This window comes from the organism of the source record quoted next, assembly GCF_019968955.1.
Source record: "MAG: Porospora cf. gigantea A chromosome Unknown PgA_NODE_65_length_48163_cov_334.912, whole genome shotgun sequence".
NCBI lineage: Eukaryota > Apicomplexa > Conoidasida > Eugregarinorida > Porosporidae > Porospora > Porospora cf. gigantea A.
The window spans coordinates 1-17,154 of record NW_027151823.1 but is presented as its reverse complement, the minus strand read 5'-3'; the positions used below and the strand labels follow the sequence as shown (position 1 = coordinate 17,154).

Genomic DNA, 17,154 nt, shown 5'->3' with positions numbered 1-17,154 from the left:
CATCATGTAGTTTGACGGGCCTGCTGTTCGAAGTATTTCTGTCTCCTCCGGTGCTGCTCATAGCAATCCAGTAGTCGAGGTTTCGCTCGATACCCACAGGTATACTTTAGCACCTTTCGCCTCTTAGGGCCGCGATTCATGAGGTCGAGGTACCAACACGCAACCCGCCGACACATGTTCAGTTTAGGTGGTTCCTGCGATATCAGGGACGACACGCTCGCTCTCGCGGTGGTGACGACTGGAATACTCTGTGGCGGCTGGGTAGGCAGAACATGGGTTTTGTTGTTCTTGGCGGCGTCGTCGTCGACCTCGTCAGTCCAGTCTGACTCCATGTCTTCCTCGTCGATCTGTTTCTGCAAGTTGGCCAACACGTTCTCGACGGTTTGGCCTGACACCAGCAGCGTCCAGCCGAGCTCGTCCAGCGAATGAGTTTCGCCGAGTTGTTCGAGCAGTTGTAAAAGTTCTACGGCGGTTTCCTTTACACGGATTTCCCCATCCACCTCTTCCAGCAATGTCGCCAGGTGGGGTGGGACCTCTGTGTCCTCTGGTGGTTCGGGGAGTGGTTCTGGAGACGCGAACAGCGCTGCTACCCTCTGGGACATAGTAGTGTCGGAGCTAGCGTGACAAGGGACTTCGGAGGAATCTTCCCCTTTATCTCGAGGGGTGAAGTGGGGCTCAACTGAGGTCTGGAAAGAATTTTCCTGACTCTGCTGCGCCCCGACATCAACTTCGAAGGAGGCCTCCGCCGTCTCTGCCGCCAGCTCAGACGGAGACTCAGATGTCGACCTGGCTGTATAGAATCCGTCATCGGGCAAGTCAGAAACCTGACGAGCTGTGAGTTGCAGGCGAAGTGACTTGTCGAAGTCAGGCCACCCGGACACGGTAGAAACGGCTCGGAAGGACTCGGTAGAATGCTCTTCAGAACTGCGACTCGGTAGTATATCTGAGCAAACGCTCTCGTGTAGGGCAATATCTGAGGAACTGTGAATGTCGGTGGACTGGCTGGCGTCTTCCGCCGCCAGGCTCTCCATTACGCTTGCTAGCATGGACACGTTGTGAGCGTTGATCCGGATTTTATCGACATCACACTGAGACAGTGGCCTGCCTGCCAAATCGGACAGCTCTTGAGGAGTAAGGTTGAGAATAGTTTCCTGCAAAGGCGAGGAAACTTTGACGAAAGATTCTGGCGGATGACGAGTTATGGTGATGAAAAGCGAGGAATAAGCAAAAAGCCCCGCAAAGGATACAGGTCCGGCAGCCCGGCCGTTGAGTCGTGCAACCTCCGCCGCCTGTGCAGCCGGCAACGGAAAGATGCGTTCACATGTGTTGCACCACAATCAGTGTGAGGTTCATGATTCCCTTTCTGATCAGCTGACCCCGTTGATTAGTAGAGATGTGCCAGAACGGACCTGCAACGTTTCGTTTCAAAATATTCAAAGAATCTAAAAATTTTGGAGATGCAACTGAAGGTGTCCGTCGAAACCGCCATAGGGTTGGCTCTACCTGACGGGGTTGTTGTCTGTGGCAAGATAAACATGCTTTCACAGGAGGGTGAGCTGACGAGGGTGCCGGTCTCCGTGGGCCAGGCACACATCAATAATGCTTTCGTGTTTGAGTGGATCACTGAGTCACTGGACATGGACAAGGAACAAATCACCTTGCAGCTGAGCTCGGTCAAGGCGGGCGAGACGACACCAGTGGACCTCTTCCAACTTCCCGTTACCGAGGTCCCCTCCATCAGATCTGTCCTGGAGTTGGGAGAGGCCGGAGAGCCCAGTGTTCACCATCTGAAGGGCATGATGACCCCTGTGCACGTCACGCTTCGCGTTTGTCTTACGGGAGAGGAGGTTGTGGATTACAGGTTCGTATCGGTGACGGCTCGGTATATTAAGAATCTGGACGTAGGAGTTTGGGAGGCAACGTCATCCAGGCTTCCTGGATATCGAACGCAGGAATTCACCTGCAGACCCACCTCGGAGACACTACTGTGTCTCACTCCTTGCCTGTCGGAGGTATCGACGCGGACGGGAGCCTGCTGAACTTAGAAAGCCATCACAGGTTTGAGATCGGGGACAACTCTGACATAATTTCATTCAGTAGGTCTATCGTTAGCCCAATCTTCTCATGAATCTTGCAGCGCTAGTGCGAGACCATCACAGCTCGCTGGCCACGGTGCAGTTTGATTTGAAGGGCGGTCTCGAGGCTGAGCCCGTCATCGAGGGCGAGCTTGCCCTGCATGACAGCGACAGGCAGCTGATATGCCATCTGGGCATTCGATTCGAGGGATGGAGTTTGGACGAATATGTGGGTGAGTTCGACAGAAGAGCTACCGAAATTGAATCTGCTGCTGCGGCGGCGACTTCTCGGGGGCACGAGTCTGACATCACCACGGCACTGAAACGAGTAGCCACTCTGAGGCCACAGCTGGGTCAAGCGGAGTATCCTGGCGACGCACAGCGCATCGTTGACGCGTTGTCTGGGTTCGAGTTCCTAACAAGTCGGTCGAAGACCCCACCCTCGAGTACTAAGCGCGCGAAATCCCCTCCTGCAACGGCCTCATCTCCTCCTACGGCCTCACCTCCAACGGCCTCACCTCCAACGGCCTCACCTCCCATAATGACCCCTCCGGTACCTCAGGAACCCCCTATACGCCCGCGTGGACCTCACAGCGTGCCACGCGAGTATTGGCTGGTCCATCACAGCTACGAGGTGTGCCGCAGCCGTTGGCGTCGCCTGCTCGACGACCCCGGGCTAGGAGAGTGTCTGGCTGGTGACCGACAGGCGCTGGCTCTGATGGATGAGGCCGAGAAGCACTGGAAACAGGTAAAGCGAACGTTGCCAGTGGCGACGAATTTCCGAGACACCTGCCTAGGCTTTGGGGACGAGCTAAGCTTGAACCACTCTGACAGGCGGAGTTTCATCGCTCTTTTTTACTGCCTGGTGGAGGAGCGAGTGCGAATACAGCACTACGCACTGTAAGTATCACCGTCAATGCTATTAGGTGTCTCATGTGTATCTTTTTATCAGTTTCCAGCGTCTGTTTAAAGAACGTAGATTACATCAGAAAGATACTACGAAGTCGTCATCTCAAAGAACGTAGAATCTTTCGCAGCGGGCCCACAGTTCTCACTGCTTGTCGGAAACCTCGGATTCGTCGAGAGAAACCAACCTGGTGGCCGTGTGGCGCCTGACGGAGATCAAACAGCCTCCCGTTCATTGTTTTGGAACTTGCCGCCTAAGAACATCTCTTTATCGAAATCGTTGTCCGCTAGGCGCGCACGATCAACTTTCCGCAACTCTCCACGAATGACGCCGTCGCGCTCGTGCTTTTGTGCCTGACGTCGGAGAGCGTCCACGCCCCCACCACCCCATATTTCAAGATGTAGAATCGAGAACGAAGTTTGGAAGTCGTCAGATGGAAGGAGGTTGCCGCTGCTGAATGTCGAGCACGAGGCAGTGCAGTAATTTTCCTCAAATTCGTGATGAATGAACAATCTATTCATGTCAGACCGGCCGCCGAATCCAAGCCCCTTGGGCAAACACTGATTCTTAAGGTTCATTGAGAAATAATTCCCCCCGCTCCCATTAACGGACAGCGCCTTGAACGGTGTCAAACGAAACAGAAAGGACGAAGAGGACCCGCGAAAATGGGCACCACCAGTATCTTCCACGGCGCAGTCGACGGCTGCACCAATGACGTGGTGGTCTTCCGTGCGAATAACGAACACCGTGGGACCGTCATAGTGCAAGATGCACTCCGCCAGCTTTGCGAAGGACCTGCCATCACTGGCCATGTCGTACAAACAGTGCCAGTCGTAGTTCTGGTACGCAGGATGTGACCTACGAAGACAAAAAAGACCTACGTCCGTCAGAAGGGTGGACGGCGAAGTTAAAAATGCTTGCCGGTAGGATTTCACAGTCGTAGTCGCCTTCGGCGGTTCCAGCAGAGCCGCTGACACTGCGTTTCGAACGATATTAGCTCCACTGATACCCGGAAGGTCGAAAATATCAGCTTCTCCGACTGTGTCCAACTCCTCAAGGCAGAGGCCCTGAGAATACGCTTCTAGCGCCAGCAAGGCGTTCCCAGCCACGCGTACGTCCTCAGCACAGCGCGCTATGCCGTCGACCACTTGGATCCAGTGAAGGGCAGACGTGTCTTCGCCGAGGAGACGGCGCAATAGTTTCCTCATTGTATGCTGGGTGAGTGGCGGAAATCGGGAGACGACGGAGGCAATTGACACGTCGCGGCTCAGCTCCGATGTTCCCAAGGCCTTCTGCAAATGGCTGAGCTCGTCAGAGGACAACTGCGTGTCCAGAGACTGTTGGGACTTCGACTCGGTACCTCCCATTTGTGTAATTTCGACAAGACATCAGACATCCCCCCAAAACACGCCCAAGCTCCATCCAGCAATGTTAGGCTCCTGACCAGTCTAAGCCCGGCAAGGTGACTCAGAAATTTAGAACAAGATTCGTCACATTTCATGTGACGCCTAAAAAAATACGCCATAATCTTCGCAACACTCACCATGGACGACCCAGATATGAAGTACGACATCGATCCAGCGGACCTTGATCAAGGCGAGGAAACTAAAGATCGCCGTCGGAAGTTCCGGGAGGACGAGGATCGTGCCCTCGCAAGAATACACATCAACAACAACACCCCCGCCTCTCTCAAGGCGCAGATTCAAAGGGCTCGCAACCGCCTATCTGCGCAGCGCCATCGCCAAAGACAAAAGGCCGGCATCGTCGATCTGCAGCACGAGGTCGATCGCGAAAAACAGCGTCGTATCGCCGCTGAAGCACACGTACACCATTTGCAAGTGAGGGACCTGGCAGCTCTTTACTCAGCGTGCGCATGAGGACCTGCGTAGGCAGTTCGACATGGCCAAGATGCACGCCACTGAATTGGAGGCGCGTATTCGGGCGTGGTAAGATCGATATTTTATGAGTATCAACAGTTATCCCAGGTCTCTAATTAACAACTCGAACCTGGCCAGTGTTATTCTGCGCAAGGACGCGAACAACCAGAATTCGGGAGCCAGCGTCCAACCGCCTTCCGTTTCGCCGCTGATGCCGCCGTCCGGCGGCTTTCAGTAAACAATTTAGTTTATTTTGTAGTGATTCAACGAAGCGTCTTGACAATTTAGTAAACAACTTTCCAATCGTCTTCACGTTCGAAGGACACCCACAGACATAAGCGAAACACGTGATCTGAAAAGGCGCCGCGTCGCCTTCACGTGCGTAACTCACCTGTGGCGTCTTGGGCAAACATAAAACCGAAGTCGGGCAAGGACGACACAAGCTCCACGCAGTTCTCTGCAGTGAGGAGTGCTGTCCACGGGGCCAAGGTAGCGAATGGTCTCCCGCTGGCTTCACCATCGACGCTGTGTCCCTTCAACCTCGATGCTCACAACGGACCATTAAAATTCCTCGACACGCACTCGCTGAGATGAGCAGTCTTGACTCCCAGATGCAACACCTGTCTGCCAATTAGGACGCTAGTTCCGAAACCCCTAACAGCCCACTGCAGCTCGATAAGCTCCTCGGGTTCTAGGATCCACCGAGCTGACGCCTTCTTGAGAACCATCCTGTTCAGAATGGCCGTCTGATCTGGACACAGATACGCGTGGTAGAAGGCTGAGGAATCAGTGTCAAAGTAGACCACGTCTCGGTTATCCAGCGCTGGCTTCACGCCGAGCGCAACCCCGACCGCGACGCAGTCGCCTCTCTTCAGCCGGATGCATTGCGTGAAAATGGAGACCAGGCGATCTGACCCCACGGTCCAAGCAAGGTTCTTGCTCAGCATTGTGGGTTGCTTGAATCGCCGCCGGCGCAGCCTCGTTGGAAAGTGAACCGACTCATCCAAGTTGCACTCCAATTGGAGCGTCGGCTGCCAACACCACAGTCGCGGAGTATGCTGACCTGACAGGCTGTTGACCAGACCGTCCAGAATCAGGGAGTCCAACCCGACCACCCGCCGCGCTAGCTTTACCTCTTCCAGGTTGAGCAGGCAAAATCGAACTGACTCGTACACGGCGAGGTTCGCGCCAGAGTCCTTCCAGACGTCTTCCCGCTTGAGGAGCCACATGTGCATGGCGGCCATGAGCTGTGTGAGGCCCCTCGGCCACCCACCTCTGACTCCTTTACGCTTATGTCATCTCGGTTAATTAGCTCGGCGACCGTCGCGGGATCCAACGTAGCGAGAACGCCGTTGGAAAGCCACAACTGAGGCACTCCCGCCAGCGTAGTTAACAGCTCGTTGTACAGTGTAGTCCTTTGCAGGTGCTTCGCCAGATCCAGCAGCATGACTATGGCAGGAATGTGCGTCGTCTCCGCAATCAATCTCTCCAGTGTCGGCATCGCTCTAGTGATTTGGAATCGGATGGCCTCCATCCAGGTGGTTAGCAAGGTTAGTGGGGGCATTCCTGTGAAGGCGCCAGGTCCGTGGTACGCAAAATTTATCAATCTGACCACTGCAGAGGGATCTACTGTCCGGATCTCCATGCAATCCACGCGGCGAGCGTCAAGCTGGTCGACGAGGTCGTACATCATCGAACTGAGTGATTTGAGTATTCGTTTGTGGCATTTCACGCCCCTAGACTGCTCAGGGAGCCCCAGAGGTATCGTGTTACGGATCACACTCTCCAGATCTGGGAACGGTTCCACCTCCTTCGGTAGGTAGCCTCTGATTGTCACTTCGAAGTCTGGTGGCCGGTCAATACCTAGCGGGAGATTCTCAGCTCCAGAAGGAATAATCAGGTCCTTCAGATTGTCAGGGTATCTGAATCGGCCGAGGATTGCCACAGGCAGTTGAATGTCCTCTCTGCGCGCGCCTCGATGTAGTTCCTTGTCCACGGCAGCTGCCCTCCTTATTAGCTCCAGGCGCTCTTGCTCCAAGTTTTTTAGACGCATCTGATCAGCAATCAACGCGTTCAGCTCATCATTTTGATTGACAGCTCGCTCATGCAACTCTTCGCATTCCTGAAGCGTCGCCATCTGGTACGCATACCGCCTGGAGACAGACGATTTTCACCAAAAAAACAATGCTCACGCCTACAGACGAGGCTGAATCCCTCTGTGAAGGAGACGAGGGCTCTCACACTGCTAACACCGCGTTGCCCTCAACGTTACGCTGCGAATTGGGCGTCTATAGAGTGGGGGAGAGTTTGGGGGAGGGTGCCTATGGTCATGTATACCGGGCTCAAAAGGTCTCCGGCCCCGGGCCCTTGCATGTCGCGGTGAAGGTATCGTTCGACAGCCTCCGAAAAAACGAGGGCGTGTCGCAGCAGCTGATGCGAGAGGTTATGGGGATGTCACTGACAGACCACCCTGGTATCATGCCGCTTCTCGCACTCAGCGCGCCCCTGCACAGCGGAAATCGACAGGCATCTGGTCTGTGGATGCCTCTGATGGCCGGAGACCTGTCAACTTTGGTCAACACAATGCGAGAAACGCTAACTCCAGAGGAGTACCGCCTGAAGGTGAAGCAGGTAACGGCGCAGATGCTCAGCGCTTTGTCGCGCCTACACATGCTGGGCGTGATTCATAGAGACATCAAGCCGTCGAACATCCTATTCACGGGCGGCGCCCGCGACCCTGAGGTCACTCTGGCCGACCTAGGCCTCTGTCGTTTCGTTGAGAGCTCAGGCCTACAATCCCACACCGGCAAGGTACAGTCGCTGTGGTACCGAGCACCTGAGGTGTTTTGGAAGTCAGAGCGCCAGACGACCGAGGCTGACGTTTGGTCGTTGGGGGTTACGATTGCCGAGATGCTGCTGCCCCCTGAAAGCCGCTCGCCGCTGTTGTCTAAGGCCGACTGTGAAGTTAGCGCCATCATGATCATCCTGTCAATTATAGGTCATCCGACGTCAGCCGTCGAGATAAAGTACCTCCAGACGCTGCCGCTCTACAACCCGTTGCTTCCCCGCTGCGCTGGCAAACTAAGAACCCTGTTCCCCTGCGACGGAACACGCCGATTTTTGAAGCGAATGCTTCGAATCACTCCTTTCCTCAGGGCTGCAGCAGTGGATCTGTTGCAAGACAAGTGGTTTGCAGAGATCCGATCATACGTCAGCAGCCTACCAGTGACACCCAGCCCAGTCTGCACCCAGGTGGAACGCATGAACGGCGTTCTTTTTGGGCAACCCAGTCTCACAGACTTTGTGGAGGCCAAACCAGCGGATTCGCCATCACAGCTTGTGAAGCTCGACTTTCCAGCTAAACCGACCAGAGTGGCGAAGAGGGCCATCCGAAAGCGCAAGAAGTAAGCCGTTTTGTTCAGAATTCTATGCATATGAATCATGTTTTACTGAAATTAGCGTTCACAAATCTCTCAATGTCTTCACCTTGTTGATCCGCCAGACTGCAGCTCAAGACTTCACTCCTATAACGTGCCTGAATGGTGCCCTTGCTGCCCTCACTCACTGCGAATGCACCACCACGAACATGATTACCGCGTCCACGCTGAGCTCGCCGGAGTATTCGAGTACGACGCGAGGGGTGCCTCCGGTTATGAGCAGAATGGTTGGGGCTGCGAGGGAGTCCAGGTCGAGCATTTCAAGCGGCGGGAAGCGCGCGTCCTCTGAGGAGGCGTGAGCGCGGACGGTGCCAACCGGGAGCACGTAGTCGTTGCCGTCTGACGAGGCGTGAGCCACCAGCGTGTGGGTCTTTCGCAGTCGGTAACTCACGTCAGGCCACAGGAGCTCGAGTATTTTGGCAGAATGGGCACACGCTGGTGAGTAAAAAAGCAGGAGCGTCTCTGTTTGCGAGACCGTTTGGGTGAAAGTGGAGCCTGAGAGGGCCTGCGTGGAGACCACATCCGCAGACCTACCATGCTATGCCCCAAGCTAGGCAAACCAGGGGTGTCGCGGAGGCTGTGAGGCACTTCGCGTCTCAAGCGATCGTCTGTGGTGCACGAAGATGAGACCCACCGATATCCCTCTCGAGATGGTCCGAGACAACGAGACGCCAGCCTCTTCTGGTCCCAGCTAGCACCACGAATATGTCTCCGCTATCCTCCAGATACCGAAACCCGTAGTAGTCCTTGAAATGGGCTCCCTCTGCCCCAGAGAGCTGCACGCACGCCCACTCCCGGGCGAGACAGAGGTCAATCACGGCGGGTGACGCCGTCTCGAAGGCAACGATCGGCAATCCCTGCTGCTCTGCCTGCGTCAGGTCGCCTCGCGCCGCCTACCAGTCGGAGGTGCTCTGCATGGGCTTGCAGTACTACTGGGAACCGCCAGCGGTCAAGTAGTGTGCGCAAGGATTCCGGATTGATTTGAGTGAAGTGGTCAACCCTCCGTTCAATAGGTCCGAAAGGCCCCTGCTGCACCATTCTCAATGTGTCGGATTCGTTTCCAGGAACGAAGAATGCGAGTAGCCATAATCTATCCTTCAGCAGCTCCCTAGCCAGCTGAGATGCCTGTTCGGACGTTATCCGGAATTCCACAGCGGGGACATTGAATTGAGTCAAGTCGGGGCTCTTGTCTACATGTTGAGCTATGGTCTGCGAGCTGCGTAGTGCATTTCGCCCGCCCCCACCTAATGACTTCGACGGCCACACGATCGATGTCGTGATGTTCAACGATGAACGTCTTGCCTTGGTAAGTCCAGAGAAAGGACGGAATGTCGACAATATGAGCATCCGTTGCCCATTCCAGCATCTCAGAGGATTCCAGGCTGAGCTCGATGACATCGAAGTCGTTCAAAGTTAAGGAGGGGTCTAGCGTGAGATCCTGAATTCGTTGTCGCAGCAAAGGTATTTCCGATTGCACATGGTTGGCAACCTCGCAGGATGGGGCAGTGGCTGTGAAAATTCCGGCGTCAATGTGATCTGTCACCCGTTGTAAGTCCTCCAGAGACACTATATTTCGCCAAAGCTGATGTTAGTGCCCGTCTGAAGCGTTACCTTGCTGGCGCAAGCTCCAGACCACATCAAGGTCCACCGCATATAATGACGAGTTTAGCACTTCCTTGGCTTCGAAGTTACCTGATCCAACTCCGACACATCAGATTTCCTTGACTTCGAAGTTTTCGGATCCGAGTCTGACACATCGGATTTTGTTTGGCCGCGGTGGACGACCGCTAGGTGCGCAACACTCCCCTGGCTCGGAATCCGGCCCGTTTGTGCTGAGAACTCCGACTGAGGGGGTCGGGGGGATGCCAGCCGGACTTCGTTGGGCCGAGCGGGAGTGGAGTCATCCGGAATCGCATCGGCGGTGGGCTGCGGGTCGTCCTGTTCTGGGGGGGCCTGCGGCTTCACCGATGGAGATGTCGCTAATGGCGGAGAGTCCGACCGAAGTCTTGCAGACGGCTCCGAAAAAATTTCACCCGGCACAGCATCGTCGACCGGAAGTGCAGATTGGTTCGCTGGCTGGTTTACTGGTTCAGGCTGACTTGGTGTTGATCTGCTCCTGACATCCAGTTCAGCATCCTGGCTCGCGCGCTCTGAGGTGCGCTTCGTTCGTTGGGAAGGAGGCAAAGCGGGCGGCGGCACATCCAAGTCCGGTACCTTGGCACTTTGCGTCCGAGAATTCGTTCTCGTTCTACTTGGCACTGGCGGTACAAAGACTTCATCAACAGCCGGTACTGCTGTGTTTTGAACCCTATGCAGAGACTCGTCCTGATTCGTTGGCTGGTGTAGCGGTTCGGGCTGACTGGGCAGTGATGTAGATCTCGTTTGTCGGTGCCCGACCTCTGAGGACTCCCCGCGCTCTGAGGACTTCTCCCGCTTGGGCTTCGTTCGTTGCGAAGGCGGCAGGGCCTGCGCGGCAGACTGTAGTTTGCTGGTCCTCGCGTCCTGACCAGCTTCGCTCTTCGTCTTTCCAGAAAGGGGACGCCTCCGATAAGGCGACGTATGGAATGTCGTCTCCAGGTGAGCCATTAAAGTTGTCCAGCTCAGTGCGACCATCTTGGCTGCACCGTAGGCTTCCGCAATCCGTTTCCGTGCCGCCAGTGGTGTCATCTCCGAGAGAGCGGAAAATCTAGGCTTCCTCTTAGACAGTTGGCGAAGCACAGTCTTGAGATCGGCTCTCCGATTTTGCTCACGTAGTTGCTTAAATACACCAACGAAGCGATCCGAAATATATGAAGTTACGTCGTCCCTCCAGGAATTAGACACGGCGTCCTCCACTGTCTCCAGCGCTGCATAGAAATCTACCAGATGCTGCGTAGAGTTGGATACAGGCTGACGCAGAACCTGCTCCAAACGATTGAGGAGGTGCCCGCAGTGCTTGCATACGTGTCTGAAGACTGCCCACTCAGCGTCGTGGAGCACCGGGTCGCCCAGCACTGAGCTCGAGACGAAGTTCCGCAGCGCAGCCCCCACACGTAGGTAGAAGTCGCGCAGCAGGGCTACCTGCCAGGAAACTTGGTGGAACCCATTATTGTTCACAGGGGCGACGATGAACTCGTTGAAGTGACACCAGGCCTCGTCAATATGCTTGAGCATTGCTGGCACATCACGTGACTCGTACGACTCCCTCATTGCTGCTCGAGTGAAATGTACAAGCGCTGGCATACGAGAAACCACGTCTTGCAGCGTGGTACGCGAGCGCATCTGGCCATACACGAAGTCAGGCATGCTGCCGACGACTCCCGCCAGAGGCGCGACGACTGCTAGATGCGCGACCAAAGCTGACCTCTGCGAGAGGTGGTTCACGATCATAGGGTAACGAAAATGGCAAATATGGCTGCAGCAGCAAAGTCGGTTGACCTGAGTCCAACGATCACCGAAACCGAGGGGGCGTCTAAATCTCCTGTCGTCGAAGCTCACCAGCCGGTTACTAAGGCTGCTCCGGTGAAGAAGAAGTTCGAATTCGGTCAGAAACGACAGAAGAAGGCAGCTGCGGATGGTGAGTCCACGTAGCGACGGCGACACAGCACCAAAAAGGGTTGAAGAGGCTTTTGTAGATGGAAGTGGGGTGGCCTTTGTGAAAGGGCAGACCTACGGGTACGAAGTGCTGCTGGATCGAGTGCAACTGCTGATCTCCACGCACAATCCTGGCCTTCAGGGCTCTCGAAAGATCATGGTGAAGCCCCCAGAAGTCTCAAGAGTCGGTTCTAAACGAGTTGCGTGGACGAACTTTGCCGAGATCTGCAAAGCGCTGAACCGCACCCCTGACCACGTCTACCAGTTCGTTTTATCAGAACTGGGAACCGTGGGTAGCGTCGCTGCTGACGGTCGCCATCTAGTTCTCAAAGGACGCTACGGCCAGAAGCACATCGAGTCGCTGCTGCGCAAATACATCACAGAGTACGTCTCCTGCTACATGTGCAAGAGTCCCAATACGGAACTGGTTAAGGATTCACGGACACGACTATTCAACATCAAATGCGATGCATGCGGCGCTTCTAGATCAGTGACGACCATCCGTTCGGGGTTCCACGCGGTTTCAAGAGGCGAGCGAATGCGAGCCAGAGCGTAGTGTGTGGAAACTGCAGTCTTTTTGCCGATAATGCGAACGTGGATTGCTCTGCTACCAGTTGCGACGCTGGCTATGCGAAGGCGGGTGCCTCAGCGGCACGTCCCACTGGTGTCCACCTATCTCACGTTTGAGCCCTTAGAACATATTCTTCTAGGTGCGTGTGATGATTGCACGTGATTTAGGCGCCGATGGGGAGTTGACACTGACCGTGTCAGAGTTTTTACAGTCCGATCTGTCGCGTTCTTTGGCAAAGAACACCTGCTACGTGCAAGACACCGTCGGCGCTGACTGCCCCGAATTACTACTCTCGGCAGCTGCCAGGTGTGGAGGTGTTTATCACGACCGACGTCGAGTGTCGAATAGCCTTCGAGCGTTCGTTGCGTTCTCTGATTCAGCGTTGCAGGAAAGTTTCGAAGTGTGCGTCGGAACTATGACTGCCTCGGAAACACTAGTGGCCGGTTCCGTTCAACGTATGGGTTCGGTCCAACGACTGCCAAGAGTGCTGTTCTCACCGACTTCCGCCTTATACTACATCCAAATGCGCATGTTCATTCGTCCAGGGTGGGAGATGACGTCGCGATTGGCGGGAACCAACTTCACATCTCACTCTCTCTTAACCCTATCTCTCGGGAATTGCGCAGGTGAGATTTGCGACTTCCTTGAATAGGCTTCGCTGAGTCATCAGCGTACCATATAAGCTCCCCAACTTTAATCGACGAGAATGGCGCACTTTTCTGCATGGTGCAAACCGCATCGCCGGACGACCGCTTTGCTTTTTGGCGACGAGAGTACTCGCGGCTACGCAGACAGCAGCATCTGGCCCTGGCCGACGAGAATGAGGGTCTGCTGCGCATGAAGCTTTGTCTCTACGATGACCGCAGTACAGCCTCTGGGTCCGTCGTTGGGGAGGCAGTGTTTGTTACCGACCGTCGTGATGCGATGGCTCTGGTGGCCCTCGTGGCGTTCGTCAGCGCCGCTATGCCACTGATGGTCTGCGCAGCGTATTCATGCTACGACATCAAGTTCAAACGAATCAGGATAGACTTAAGAAAATACCGGTTGCGTCAGCAACGAGACGCGGTGAGGCTTCCGAGCGCTGGGCATTCAGGTGGAGACGGAGCTATTTCAGGCTATTGGGATGTCGGCTGAGTCCGATTCGGCTTCAAGTGACGAGGACAACGGGAGACAAACCTCTGAGCATCCTTTAGAGATTCCACTCTTCTCCTAACCTAGCGCCCCCACCGCCTCCTGGACTTTCTTAGGTAGTTGTTTGGCTGTACCACGACCTCCTTGAAGTGTACGTCGACCGCGCCTATCTGCTCATCCTTCAGAATCGCCGTGGACTGCTCCATCATTGAGTACAGCGCGAGCGACATTATAACCACTCCCGACGAGAGAAGCGTGTCCACGATTTTGCCGACCGCCAACTTCAGCGTCTCAACAGCTGCTGGTGGGGGATCGATTCCAACGCCGCCGCGGTGTGACAGTAAGCCATCGGAAGGCATGCATTCGTGTGCAATGACGGCTGCCATCAAGCGCCGTAGGTCCGTAACCAGATGCACGTGGACGTGTTTTAAACGTGTAGAAGTAGCGGTCGTGGTGGTGGCAGTGGTGGTGGTTGCAGTGGTGGTCGCGGTGGCGGTCATGGCGGTTGTCATGGAGGTGGTCATGGAGGTGGTACTGGTGGCGGTGTTGTTTATAGGGTGAAACCGAAACCAAAGCTTATGAGGAAAACTGCAGAATCTCACTGACAGAATTAGCGGCAGCCGATTCCGCTCTCTATTCCGCCGGACAGAACACACGGCCGTCCCCCGCGTGTGCGCAGGCTGTCTGCCAATCTCTTGGGGCTGTCTGCCAATCTCTTGGGTCCGGACTCCCAGGTGTAGAGCGCACGGCCCCCTGCTTCTCTCGCAGTCGGCTAGTGCGTCTACCAGGGAGTCCACCTGAATCACGCCGCTCGTTATTTGTTCGAAGGCTTCCACAGGAGAAACGAAGCGAACGTAGCGGCCACTTAACTCCACACCTCTGAATGTGTGCAGCGGGACGCACTCACTCGCTGCTCGCGTGGAAGTCTCTGAACTTTGACGGATCCCTGTCGAACTGCATGGACGTTTCAGCGAATCTAATGAGTAGCCACACGGAGACCTACAGCGCCTTTAGAAGCCTTGGAGTCCACTGAGCAGCAACCAACGTCGTAGCCCCTGACAGGTCGCGGAGTTTCTGCACAAAGTCACCAGTGTCGACATAGCTGGCACACGAGTGGCTGCGTTAGACTACCTGGGCCCTCCCACTCAATCGCGTCCTGACAATTCCCAGTGGTGCTATCAACAGCCAGGCAGAGGCACGCTAGGAGACGGGGTGGCACGTCAACCAACGGAGGAGTCTTACCGAAGGGCAGCGGACTCTCGATATTCACTGTCGTCAGGATGGCAAATTCTGCCAGACTGTCGACAAGCGAGTAGATATTTACTATCCAGAGGAAAGAGGACATAACCATAAGGAAGGAGACGCAGACGTAGGTCATGAACATGATGTTGGTGTGATTCCTGCGTTGTGGACCTTCCGCGGGTCTCACCGTAACGCCAAACGAGCGGAGAAGCCCCCCGCCACCGAACACCCAATGGCAAGGACGGAGATGATGCGTAGTAAACTCTGCGGTAGGACGTCCGACACGCACCCACATCGGAGCCGAGGGCTAGAATCAACCAGAGCAGAGCACCTAGAGTGCTTAATAAAACCACTGTAAAAATTACAGGCTCCACACGTCTGCTAAGCAAAGGATCGACGTCGCCCGAGTGGGGGAAAATTCCAAGAAGGCGGCTGTGCCGGTCCGCAAGCCCGGCAACGCGTGACGAGGTCAGGCGTCGGCACCGACACCTCTGTTCAGGTGACACCGCGTCGCCAGCTCCCGACCACGCGTTGGACTCCTCCGCTGAGGTGTCGCTCCGGCTGCGATCGTCCTCGTGAGGACATGGTTCCTCCGCCGCGACAACTGCTTCATCAGCGCTGTCTGTGATCGATAATTCAGACTCAGACAGCGAGAAGTCCTTGTCACGTATGGTCATGGCAGTTGCATGAGTCATCGCACGCGGAATGCAGCGTTGTCGTCGACAAGAACACGTCTCCGGCGCGGGTCGTGTGAGCAACAGAGGCTGATGGTACAAGGCAGAATAGCATTCCGAAACGATCGACCTTTGAGAAGGAGTCTGCGTGCCGATGACTGTGCCATGCGCGACGCTTCCGCTGGCGAGCGGTGATCGACGCCCTCCTGTTTGAAGCGTGTCGGAGATGGTGTTGGCAAACCTCACAGTTCGGCTGGGAGTATCGTTGATCCAATACAAGCCGTCCGTCATCTTGGACAAGTGGAACATCGGGCGACCGCTAGCGAGCGAGCGCGACCTTGCATTGCCCGGCTCAAGAGGCGCCGGTTCCTCCTGTTTCTGACCGAAACGATGATTCATCACTAATAGCACGATTTCATCATAGGCTGTTCCAGACTCCCTCTCCCGCCTTGAACTTGGCGTCCACGGCGACGCCCTTCTCCCAGGTACCCGTCAGAACATCACCATTGGGCCACGTCATGCGGCCCTTGCCGCAAATCTTGCCACTCTTCCAGCCGCCCTCGTACTTCCTTTGGTCGTCGTAGCAGTGGTAGCACCCGTGTCCGTGGGGTTTGTTGGCCTTCCACTCTCCTGTGTAGCTGCTGTTGCCTCGTTTGTAAACCATCCGACCTTTGCCCTCCATCGACTCCAATTTGAAACAGCCTTCATACACGTCTCCGTTGGCGAAACGGTGAGAACCCTGACCATGTTTCTGGTCTTGACACCACTCTCCCTCATATGTGTCACCGCAGCCGTACTGCGCGGTGGCTCTACCGTCCACCTTCCCGTTATTGAAATCGCCTTGAATGAGGTCGCCACTCTGAGTGCTCAAGGTTCCTTGACCGTTCTCCTTGTCGTCTCGGAACTCGCCTTGGTACCGACTCCCACTCACATAGAGAAGAACCCCTTGCCCATGCATCAAGCCGTCCTCCCATTCGCCTTCATACATGTTGCCGTTGCCGAACTTCATGAGGCCGTGGCCTGTCATCGCGTCGTTCGTGAAGTCTCCTTCGTACACATCCGCGATGCCGTGACTCTGCGGGATCGTTTTGACTCCCTTACCATGCCTCTTATCTGCTTTGAATTCGCCTTGATAGACACTGCCACGTCTGTCCTTGTACGTCCCGATGCCCTCCTTGAGGCCGGCGACGTAGTCACCCTCATAGACGTCCCCGTTCCGACACACCATGCGGCCAGGTCCATGCATCCTGTTGCCCCTCCACTCGCCTTCGCAGATGTTGCCGGACGCCAAAGTCATCGTCCCCTTCCCTTGTATGATGTCATCTTGCCATTCTCCAGCGTAACAGGTGCCGTTTGCCCAGCGGAGTGTACCCTGACCATCCCGCTTCCCTCTCTTAAACTCCCCATCGTACACGTCTTTGTTGGCGTAGATCATACGGCCTTGGCCGTGATAGAGCCCTTCGGCATTATAGACGCCTTGGTACACGTCACGAGCAAAGTTGGTCACCATTTTAAATAATGTCACGAAATTGGTTCACATTTCCAACAAGCTCATGCTCAACTTCTCTCTTTTAATGAGGTCGTCCCTTACAAACAGAGCCACTCTTGGGGAGCGACTACGATAAAGAAGGCATAAAATTTACGCCCGTCGCCAAAATTGGGTGACG

The 17,154-nt window shown here is 55.3% G+C and overlaps 11 protein-coding genes across 22 annotated transcripts; 5 read left to right on the top strand and 6 right to left on the bottom strand.

Moving 5' to 3' along the window:
* Positions 1-2: 2 nt before the first annotated feature.
* Positions 3-1,046, bottom strand: KVP18_002978 (uncharacterized protein; the record flags this gene model as incomplete). Its single annotated transcript, XM_067954340.1, has 1 exon — positions 3-1,046. One exon carries the CDS (start codon positions 1,044-1,046, stop codon positions 3-5), a length of 1,044 nt encoding a protein of 347 aa, XP_067807076.1.
* A 411-nt stretch (positions 1,047-1,457) lies between these two features.
* Positions 1,458-2,979, top strand: KVP18_002967 (uncharacterized protein; the record flags this gene model as incomplete). 3 transcript variants are annotated; one of them, XM_067954315.1, is made up of 3 exons in its annotated part: positions 1,458-1,901; positions 1,931-2,096; positions 2,138-2,979. In XM_067954315.1, 3 exons carry the CDS (start codon positions 1,458-1,460, stop codon positions 2,977-2,979), a joined length of 1,452 nt encoding a protein of 483 aa, XP_067807055.1. The 3 variants fall into 3 exon arrangements, with proteins under 3 accessions (XP_067807055.1, XP_067807054.1, XP_067807053.1); XM_067954314.1 differs by lacking the exon at positions 2,138-2,979 and having other exon boundaries at positions 1,458-2,039; XM_067954313.1 differs by lacking the exons at positions 1,458-1,901; positions 1,931-2,096 and having other exon boundaries at positions 2,125-2,979.
* A 218-nt stretch (positions 2,980-3,197) lies between these two features.
* KVP18_002959 (uncharacterized protein) lies at positions 3,198-4,349 on the bottom strand (the record flags this gene model as incomplete). Its single annotated transcript, XM_067954300.1, has 1 exon — positions 3,198-4,349. The coding sequence occupies one exon, from the start codon at positions 4,347-4,349 to the stop codon at positions 3,198-3,200; it is 1,152 nt and encodes a 383-aa protein (XP_067807040.1).
* Positions 4,350-4,526: 177 nt separating this feature from the next.
* Positions 4,527-5,097, top strand: KVP18_002975 (uncharacterized protein; the record flags this gene model as incomplete). 2 transcript variants are annotated; one of them, XM_067954333.1, is made up of 3 exons in its annotated part: positions 4,527-4,820; positions 4,849-4,928; positions 4,959-5,097. In XM_067954333.1, the coding sequence occupies 3 exons, from the start codon at positions 4,527-4,529 to the stop codon at positions 5,095-5,097; spliced, it is 513 nt and encodes a 170-aa protein (XP_067807071.1). The 2 variants fall into 2 exon arrangements, with proteins under 2 accessions (XP_067807071.1, XP_067807072.1); XM_067954334.1 differs by lacking the exon at positions 4,959-5,097 and having other exon boundaries at positions 4,527-4,859.
* A 136-nt stretch (positions 5,098-5,233) lies between these two features.
* On the bottom strand, positions 5,234-6,996 carry KVP18_002968 (uncharacterized protein; the record flags this gene model as incomplete). 2 transcript variants are annotated; one of them, XM_067954318.1, is made up of 4 exons in its annotated part: positions 5,234-5,384; positions 5,412-5,498; positions 5,526-6,106; positions 6,133-6,996. In XM_067954318.1, the coding sequence occupies 4 exons, from the start codon at positions 6,994-6,996 to the stop codon at positions 5,234-5,236; spliced, it is 1,683 nt and encodes a 560-aa protein (XP_067807056.1). The 2 variants fall into 2 exon arrangements, with proteins under 2 accessions (XP_067807056.1, XP_067807057.1); XM_067954319.1 differs by lacking the exon at positions 5,234-5,384 and having other exon boundaries at positions 5,408-6,106.
* A 47-nt stretch (positions 6,997-7,043) lies between these two features.
* KVP18_002958 (uncharacterized protein) lies at positions 7,044-8,267 on the top strand (the record flags this gene model as incomplete). Its single annotated transcript, XM_067954299.1, has 1 exon — positions 7,044-8,267. The coding sequence occupies one exon, from the start codon at positions 7,044-7,046 to the stop codon at positions 8,265-8,267; it is 1,224 nt and encodes a 407-aa protein (XP_067807039.1).
* A 153-nt stretch (positions 8,268-8,420) lies between these two features.
* Positions 8,421-11,665, bottom strand: KVP18_002979 (uncharacterized protein; the record flags this gene model as incomplete). Of its 3 annotated transcripts, XM_067954342.1 has the most annotated exons (6): positions 8,421-8,801; positions 8,831-8,904; positions 8,931-9,165; positions 9,194-9,512; positions 9,541-9,878; positions 9,989-11,485. In XM_067954342.1, 6 exons carry the CDS (start codon positions 11,483-11,485, stop codon positions 8,421-8,423), a joined length of 2,844 nt encoding a protein of 947 aa, XP_067807078.1. The 3 variants fall into 3 exon arrangements, with proteins under 3 accessions (XP_067807078.1, XP_067807077.1, XP_067807079.1); XM_067954341.1 differs by lacking the exons at positions 8,421-8,801; positions 8,831-8,904; positions 9,989-11,485 and having other exon boundaries at positions 9,107-9,512; positions 9,541-9,662; XM_067954343.1 differs by lacking the exons at positions 8,421-8,801; positions 8,831-8,904; positions 8,931-9,165; positions 9,194-9,512; positions 9,541-9,878 and having other exon boundaries at positions 9,962-11,665.
* Positions 11,666-11,677: 12 nt separating this feature from the next.
* On the top strand, positions 11,678-12,425 carry KVP18_002972 (uncharacterized protein; the record flags this gene model as incomplete). 3 transcript variants are annotated; one of them, XM_067954327.1, is made up of 2 exons in its annotated part: positions 11,687-11,852; positions 11,881-12,425. In XM_067954327.1, the coding sequence occupies 2 exons, from the start codon at positions 11,687-11,689 to the stop codon at positions 12,423-12,425; spliced, it is 711 nt and encodes a 236-aa protein (XP_067807065.1). The 3 variants fall into 3 exon arrangements, with proteins under 3 accessions (XP_067807066.1, XP_067807065.1, XP_067807064.1); XM_067954328.1 differs by lacking the exon at positions 11,881-12,425 and having other exon boundaries at positions 11,678-11,866; XM_067954326.1 differs by lacking the exon at positions 11,687-11,852 and having other exon boundaries at positions 12,027-12,425.
* A 163-nt stretch (positions 12,426-12,588) lies between these two features.
* KVP18_002969 (uncharacterized protein) lies at positions 12,589-13,653 on the top strand (the record flags this gene model as incomplete). 2 transcript variants are annotated; one of them, XM_067954321.1, is made up of 3 exons in its annotated part: positions 12,589-13,066; positions 13,093-13,505; positions 13,534-13,653. In XM_067954321.1, 3 exons carry the CDS (start codon positions 12,589-12,591, stop codon positions 13,651-13,653), a joined length of 1,011 nt encoding a protein of 336 aa, XP_067807059.1. The 2 variants fall into 2 exon arrangements, with proteins under 2 accessions (XP_067807059.1, XP_067807058.1); XM_067954320.1 differs by lacking the exon at positions 12,589-13,066 and having other exon boundaries at positions 13,164-13,574.
* A 1-nt stretch (position 13,654) lies between these two features.
* Positions 13,655-15,490, bottom strand: KVP18_002974 (uncharacterized protein; the record flags this gene model as incomplete). 3 transcript variants are annotated; one of them, XM_067954331.1, is made up of 6 exons in its annotated part: positions 13,655-14,450; positions 14,479-14,547; positions 14,575-14,688; positions 14,717-14,971; positions 15,001-15,077; positions 15,107-15,490. In XM_067954331.1, the coding sequence occupies 6 exons, from the start codon at positions 15,488-15,490 to the stop codon at positions 13,655-13,657; spliced, it is 1,695 nt and encodes a 564-aa protein (XP_067807069.1). The 3 variants fall into 3 exon arrangements, with proteins under 3 accessions (XP_067807069.1, XP_067807068.1, XP_067807070.1); XM_067954330.1 differs by lacking the exons at positions 14,479-14,547; positions 14,575-14,688; positions 14,717-14,971; positions 15,001-15,077; positions 15,107-15,490 and having other exon boundaries at positions 13,655-14,095; XM_067954332.1 differs by lacking the exons at positions 13,655-14,450; positions 14,479-14,547; positions 15,001-15,077; positions 15,107-15,490 and having other exon boundaries at positions 14,656-14,955.
* Positions 15,491-15,905: 415 nt separating this feature from the next.
* KVP18_002981 (uncharacterized protein) lies at positions 15,906-16,997 on the bottom strand (the record flags this gene model as incomplete). Its single annotated transcript, XM_067954346.1, has 1 exon — positions 15,906-16,997. The coding sequence occupies one exon, from the start codon at positions 16,995-16,997 to the stop codon at positions 15,906-15,908; it is 1,092 nt and encodes a 363-aa protein (XP_067807082.1).
* Between the last annotated feature and the right edge of the window lie 157 nt (positions 16,998-17,154).